This window comes from Scyliorhinus torazame, chromosome 4 (assembly GCF_047496885.1).
Source record: "Scyliorhinus torazame isolate Kashiwa2021f chromosome 4, sScyTor2.1, whole genome shotgun sequence".
Lineage (NCBI taxonomy): Eukaryota > Metazoa > Chordata > Chondrichthyes > Carcharhiniformes > Scyliorhinidae > Scyliorhinus > Scyliorhinus torazame.
This window is the reverse complement of record NC_092710.1, coordinates 9,819,414-9,826,913: the sequence shown is the minus strand read 5'-3', so window position 1 is coordinate 9,826,913 and position 7,500 is coordinate 9,819,414. Positions and strand designations below refer to the sequence as shown.

Genomic DNA, 7,500 nt, shown 5'->3' with positions numbered 1-7,500 from the left:
GAGGAAAGAGTAAACCCAACAAAGGGAGAGAAGCTTAAGAGAAAGGAAAGAGTGATCACAGCACAGGGCAGTAGAACAAGAGAGGAATGGGTGATCCCAGCAGAGGGTGAGCAGCTCAAGAGAAAGGAAAGAGCGATCACAGCACATGGGGAGCAGGGCGATAGAGAAGGGAGCGCAATCACAGCATAGGGGAGCAAGAGAAGAGAGAGGAAAAAGTGATCACTCACAGGGGAAGAGCACACGAGAGAGGAAAGAGTGATCATAGCACTGAGGGAGGAGCTGGTTATACTCACCAGTCCTTGGCTGTAATAACTGGGACGTAGAGTTCACAGATTTGAACGAGGCACCAGAAAGCATCCTGCGAGAGGCAGAAATGAGAAAGGGGGCAGTTTGTAGACCTGGATGATCCACTGGGGACAGATCAGAGCTTCTTCCTTCTGTATCCAACATTACCACCCCAAATTCCTCAACCACCCCCCCTCCACATCTCACAATATCCACTGTTCCCATCCTTTCCCCCACCCCCCTCCAACAGAGCCACCATTTTGTTAATTGTTTCTCGGTGATGCGGGTCGCTGGTGAGGCCCAGCATTTATTACCCGCCCCTAGTTGCCCTTCAGAAGGTGGGGTCAGCTGCCGTCTTGAACCCGCTGCAGTCCCCGAGGTGTAGGTACGCCCACTGTGCTGTTAGGGAGGGAGTTCCAGGCTGTTGCCCCGGCGACAGTGAAGGAACGGCCGATATATTTCCAGTCGGGGTGGGGAGTGACTCGGAGGGGAGCCTCCAGGTGGGGGGGGGGTTCCCGTGTATCTGCTGCTCTTGTCCTTCTAGATGGAGGTGGGCGTGGGTTTGGAAGGTGCTGCCTGAGGAACCTCGATGAGTCGCTGCGGGGCATCTTGTAGATGGGACACACGGCTGACACTGTGCGTCGGGGGGGGGTGGGGGGGGGGGGGGGGGGGGAGTGAATGTTTATCCTCCTTAAATCATTTTATAAAACAATTCCGGCTTCCCAGGATTCCCTCATTCCCATTGTTGCGTCATTGGCTGCTGGCGGGGGGGGGGGTCTTAGCTCCGGAATTCCATCCCCAAACCTCTCTCTCTCTCTCTCTCTCTCTCTGTCTCTCTCTCTCTCTTTGTCTCTGTGTCTCTCGCTCTGTCTCTCTCTGTCTCTCTCTCTCTGTCTCTCTCTCTCTGTCTGTCTCTCTCTCTGTCTCTCTCTCTCTCTCTTTGTCTCTGTGTCTCTCGCTCTGTCTCTCTCTCTGTCTCTGTCTCTCTCTGTCTCTCTCTGTCTCTCTCTCTCTGTCTCTCTCTCTCTCTCTCTCTCTCTGTCTCACTGTCTCTCTCTCTCGGTCTCTCACTCTCTGTCTCTCTCTGTGTCTCTCTCTCTCTCTGTCTCTCTCTCGCTCTGTCTCTCTCTCTGTTCTCTCTCTCTGTCTCTCTCTCTCTCTGTCTCTCTCTCTCTCTGTCTCTGTCTCTGTCTCTGTCTCTCTCTCTCTCTGTCTCTCTTTCTCTCTCTCTCTCTGTCTCTCTCTCTCTGTCTCTCTCTCTCTGTCTCTCTCTGTGTGTGTGTCTCTCTCTCTCTCTGTCTCTCTCTCTCTCTCTCTGTGTCTCTCTGTCTCTCTCTCTGTCTCTCTCTCTCTGTCTGTCTCTGTCTCTCTCTCTCTGTCTGTCTCTCTCTCTCTGTCTCTGTCTCTCTCTCTCTGTCTCTCTGTCTCTGTCTCTCTGTCTCTCTCTCTCTGTCTCTCTCTCTCTCTCTCTCTCTCTCTGTCTCTCTCTCTCTCTGTCTCTCTCTCTCTCTGTCTGTCTCTCTCTGTCTCTCTCTCTGTCTCTCTCTCTCTCTCTCTCTGTCTCTCTCTCTCTCTGTCTCTCTCTCTCTCTGTCTCTCTCTCTCTCTCTCTCTGTCTCTCTGTCTCTTGTCATGATATTCAGGTGAACATCACAGCACATACATACACACATAATGATGGACAGATCAACAAACCAATCAACACACACAACACAACAGCCAATCACGGACAAGAGCAGACACAGTGCAAAGCAGGGAACACGACACTTCCTGGGCACTCGAGCAGGAGAGAGCTCCGGCACAGACCTCATTGCCAGCCACTCAGAGGTTCACCGTGTGCTGAATACCGGAGTTTACTATGTTTATAGTTCGATTAAATAAAACTGCGTTGTACCAATCGCACCCGTGTTGGTCCGTCTGTGTGTCAGAGTAACCCAACACTTCATGGTACCAGAAGTGAATTGTCATCTACCCACAAATCTGCCATCCTGCGCCATGGACACCGTCAGCCCGCCGCAGCCGCTGCAAGTCGCTGGAAACCTCGGCGTGAATTGGAAGCTGTTTTAAACAGCGCTTCAGCTCTTCCTAGGAGCCACCGAAAGAGAGAGCGCTTCGGACAGCAGGAAGATCGCCCTGCTCCACGGCGGAGCAACACGCCATCCATGTCTACAACTCCCTGGTGTTCGCGGACGGCGAGGACAAGACCAAGTACAAGACGGTCCTTCTCAAGCTCGACCAACACTTCAGCGTCGAGGTGAACGAGAGTTTCGAGAGGTATCTCTTCCAGCAGCGCCTGCAGGGTAAGGATGAGCCTTTTCAATCCTTCCTTACGCACCTCCGTATCCTCGCGCAGTCCTGCGGTTACACCACCTCCGATTCAGATAATCCGGGACCAGATTGTTTTTGGGGTCACCTCGGGCACCCTACGCCAGCCAGCTCTTAACAATAAAAGGCCTCACCCTAGCCTCCGCGATCGAAACCTGTGTCCTGCACGAGAACGCGACTAGCCGCTATGCACAATTTCAGGCGACCGAATCGGAGAGGCAGGGGTCCTACGCGGCCGGATCGGAGAGGCAGGGGTCCTACCCGGCCGGATCGGCGAGGCAGGGGTCCTACGCAGCCGGATCGGAGAGGCAGGGGTCCTACGCGGCTGGATCGGAGAGGCAGGGGTCCTACGTGCCGGATCGGAGAGGCAGGGGTCCTACGCGGCGGATCGAGAGGCAGGGGTCCTACGCGGCCGGATCGGAGAGGCAGGGGTCCCTACGCGCTGGATCGGAGAGGCAGGGGTCCTACGCGGCCGGATCGGAGAGGCAGGGGTCCTACGCGGCCGGATCGGAGAGGCAGGCGTCCTACGCGGCCGGATCGGGGAGGCAGGGGTCCTACGCGGCCGGATCGGAGAGGCAGGGGTCCTACGCGGCCGGATCGGAGAGGCAGGGGTCCTACGCGGCCGGATCGGAGAGGCAGGGGTCCTACGCGGCCGGATCGGAGAGGCAGGGGTCCTACGCGGCCGGATCGGAGAGGCAGGGGTCCTACGCGGCCGGATCGGAGAGGCAGGCGTCCTACGCGGCCGGATCGGGGAGGCAGGGGTCCCTACGCGGCCGGATCGGAGAGGCTGGGGTCCTACGCGGGCCGGATCGGAGAGGCAGGGGTCCTACGCGGCCGGATCGGAGAGGCAGGGGTCCTACGCGGCCGGATCGGAGAGGCAGGGGTCCTACGCGGCCGGATCGGAGAGGCTGGGGTCCTACGCGGCCGGATCGGAGAGGCAGGGGTCCTACGCGGCCGGATCGGGGAGGCAGGGGTCCTACACGGCCGGATCGGAGAGACAGGGGTCCTACGTGGCCGGATCGGAGAGGCAGGGGTCCTACGCGGCCGGATCGGAGAGGGCAGGCGTCTACGCGGCCGGATCGGAGAGGCAGGGGTCCTACACGGCCGGATCGGAGAGGCAGGGGTCCTACGCGTCCGGATCTGAGAGGCAGGCGTCCTACACGGCCGGATCGGAGAGGCAGGGGTCCTACGCGGCGGATCGGAGAGGCAGGCGTCCTACGCGGCCGGATCGGGAGGCAGGCGTCCTACACGGCCGGATCGAGAGGCAGGGGTCCTACACGGCCGGATCGGGGAGGCAGGCGTCCTACTACACGGCCGGATCGGAGAGGCAGGGGTCCTACACGGCCGGATCGGAGAGGCAGGCGTCCTACGCGGCCGGATCAGAGAGGCAGGCGTCCTATGCGGCCGGATCGGAGAGGCAGGGGTCCTACACGGTCGGATCGGAGAGGCAGGGGTCCTACACGGCCGGATCGAGAGGCAGGCGTCCTACGCGGTCGGATCGGAGAGGCAGGGGTCCTACACGGCCGGATCGGAGAGGCAGGGGTCCTACGCGGCCGGATCGGAGAGGCAGGGGTCCTACGCGGTCGGATCGGAGAGGCAGGGGTCCTACGCAGCCGGATCGGAGAGACAGGGGTCCTACGCGGCCGGATCGGAGAGACAGGGGTCCTACGCGGTCGGATCGGAGAGGCAGGGGTCCTACGCGGCCGGATCGGAGGAGGCAGGGGTCCTACACGGCCGGATCGGAGAGGCAGGGGTCCTACGCGGCCGGATCGGAGAGGCAGGGGTCCTACGCAGCCGGATCGGAGAGGCAGGGGTCCTACGCGGCGGATCGGAGAGGCAGGCGTCCTACGCGGTCGGATCGGAGAGGCAGGGGTCCTACGCGGCCGGATCGGAGAGACAGGGGTCCTACGCGGCCGGATCGGAGAGACAGGGGTCCTACGCGGTCGGATCGGAGAGGCAGGGGTCCTACGCGGCCGGATCGGAGAGGCAGGGGTCCTACGTGGCCGGATCGGAGAGGCAGGGGTCCTACACGGCCGGATCGGAGAGGCAGGCGACCTACGCGGCCGGATCGGAGAGCAGGGTCCTACGCGGCCGGATCGGAGAGGCAGGCGTCCTACACGGCCGGATCGGAGAGGCAGGCGTCCTACGCGGCCGGATCGGAGAGGCAGGGGGTCCTACGCGGCCGGATCGGAGAGGACAGGGTCCTACAACGGTCGGATCGGAGAGGCAGGCGTCCTACGCGGCCGGATCGGAGAGGCAGGCGTCCTACGCGGCCGGATCGGAGAGGCAGGGGTCCTACGCGGCCGGATCGGAGAGACAGGGGTCCTACACGGTCGGATCGGAGAGGCAGGGGTCCTACGCGGCCGGGTCGGAGAGGCAGGCGTCCTACGCGGCCGGATCGGCGAGGCAGGGGTCCTACGCGGCCGGATCGGAGAGGCAGGGGTCCTACGCGGCCGGATCGGCGAGGCAGGGGTCCTACGCGGCCGGATCGGAGAGGCAGGCGTCCTACGCGGCCGGATCGGAGAGGCAGGGGTCCTACGCGGCCGGATCGGCGAGGCAGGGGTCCTACGCGGCCGGATCGGAGAGGCAGGGGTCCTACGCGGCCGGATCGGCGAGGCAGGGGTCCTACGCGGCCGGATCGGAGAGGCAGGGGTCCTATGCGGCCGGATCGGCGAGGCAGGTGCCCCACGAGGCCGAGCGGGTCCAGGCGATCGAGTTCCTCCCGGCCCGCGGCCCGGACGAGGGCGGCCATTTCGCGCGTTTTTCGAGGGCCTCCCGCGCCAAAACCTACGGCAACACTGAGGAGCGTGACGCGCAGGCGCGCCCGACGCAGGACCGAACTGCGCATGTGCAGTGGCACAACGAACGCCATGACGTCACGACGTGCGGCAACTGTGGAGCCGCACATTTCAAGCGGCAATGTCCCGCAAGGACCCGACAATGCCTCCGCTGTGGCAGGATGGGCCACGACGCTGCCCGCTGTCCGAGCAGCTCAACCTGCCAACGCTCCCCAACTCCGCCCAGCCTCGCAGCGACGTGCGGACCATTCAGCCTCCCCATTACGAATCTTCCCCAGACGACGTCCAGACCGGTGACACAGACGACCGAGACGCCTTCCGTGTTGCGGTCATTGATGGGAACCGAGTTAACGCGATCAACCCGGGTGATGAATGGTGTGCCACCCTGACGGTCAACCGATCACCGATAAACATTCCGTCTGGACACTGGCGCCTCCGCCAACCTCATAGCATGGGCAGCCTTCTACGCCATGAAGGTCAGACCACCAATTCGGCCGTCCCGCTGTCAGATGGTCGACTACAACGGGAACGTTATCCCGGCTATGGGATCCTGCCAGCTCCAGGTGACACACAACACACACACGGCCACACTCTCATTCGAGATAGTCGGCTCATTGAAGGACTCCCTGCTCGGCGCACAGGCGTGCAAGGCTCTCCACCTCGTGCAACGAGTCCACTCTCTCTCTCCAGACGGCACGTCTGACTTCCGGATGCAGACTTTAGGGCGCAGCTCCAATCGCTCCCCGCACACAACCAGGAGGCAGTCGAGGGCATGGGAACACTGCCATACACCTATAGAATTTGGCTCAAACCGGACACCATCCCGGTCATTCACGCACCTCGCAGTGTCTCAGCGCCACTCAAAGACCGCCTCAAGCAGCAGCTGCAGGATCTCCAGGACCAAGGGGTCCTATCCCGGGTCACGGAGCCCCACGCCGTGGGTCAGCTCCATGGTGTGTGTCAACAAGCCTCCGGCGAGCTCCGGATCTGCATTGACCCCAAAGACCTCAATAACAATATGATGATGGAACAATACCCCAGACCCAAACGGGAGGAGATCACCAGTGAAATGGCCCAGGCGAAAATATTTACCAAACTGGATGCCTCTAAAGGCTTTTGGCAGATCCAACTGGATCCGTCCAACCGAAAGCTATGTACCTTCAACACTCCCTTTCGGCAGGTTCTGCTACAACGGATGCCATTTGGCATCATCTCGGCATCCGAGGTATTTCACCGCATCATGGAACAGATGATGGAGGGCATCGAAGGGGGTCGCGTCTACGTTGACGACATCATCATCTGGTCCACCACACCACAGGAGCACATCAGTCGCTCCAGCGCGTCGTCGCGTGGATACGGGATCACGGCCTGCGCCTCACCGAGCCAAGTGTTCCTTTGGCCAAACTGAGCTGAAGTTTCTGGGGGACCACATATCCCGGTCAGGGGTCCGTCCGGATGCAGACAAGGTCAGCGCCATCACAGCCATGCCGCAGCCGGCAGACAAGAAGGCAGTGCTACGCTTTCTCGGATGGTCAACTTCCTGGGGAAGTTCATTCCCAACCTTGCCTCCCACACAACGGCTCTTCGCCACCTAGTGAAGAAGACCACGGAGTTCCAGTGGCTGCCCGCACACCAGCTGGAATGGGAGGAGCTCAAACTCAAACTCACACAGCCCCGGTATTGGCGTTTTTCGACACTACTCGAGATACGAAGATCTCGACGGATGCCAGCCAGTCCGGCATTGGGGCGGTGCTCCTGCAACGGGACGACACCACATCATGGGCCCCGGTCGCCTATGCCTCGCGGGCCATGACCCCCACAGAACAGCGCTATGCGCAGATCGAGAAGGAGTGCCTGGGCTTGCTAACCGGCATTGATAAGTTCCAACGACTACGTATATGGTCTCCCCCAGTTCACCGTGGAAACCGACCATCGCCCCCTGGTCAGCATCATACATAAGGACCTGAACGAGATGACCCCTCACCTCCAGCGCATTCTGCTCAAGCTCCGGAGGTACGACTTCCAACTGGTCTACACCCGGGAAAGGACCTCATCATCGCGGATGCCCTGTCCAGAGCCGTGAGCACACCGCC

The 7,500-nt window shown here is 61.1% G+C and overlaps 1 protein-coding gene across 1 annotated transcript in view; it reads right to left on the bottom strand.

Moving 5' to 3' along the window:
* LOC140411279 (TBC1 domain family member 10A-like) overlaps positions 1–7,500 on the bottom strand; it is an 86,393-nt gene that overhangs the window by 5,046 nt on the left and 73,847 nt on the right. The window contains 2 exon segments of the mRNA XM_072500401.1: positions 294–313; positions 316–358. Of these exon segments, the coding sequence (XP_072356502.1) occupies positions 294–313; positions 316–358 (63 nt within the window).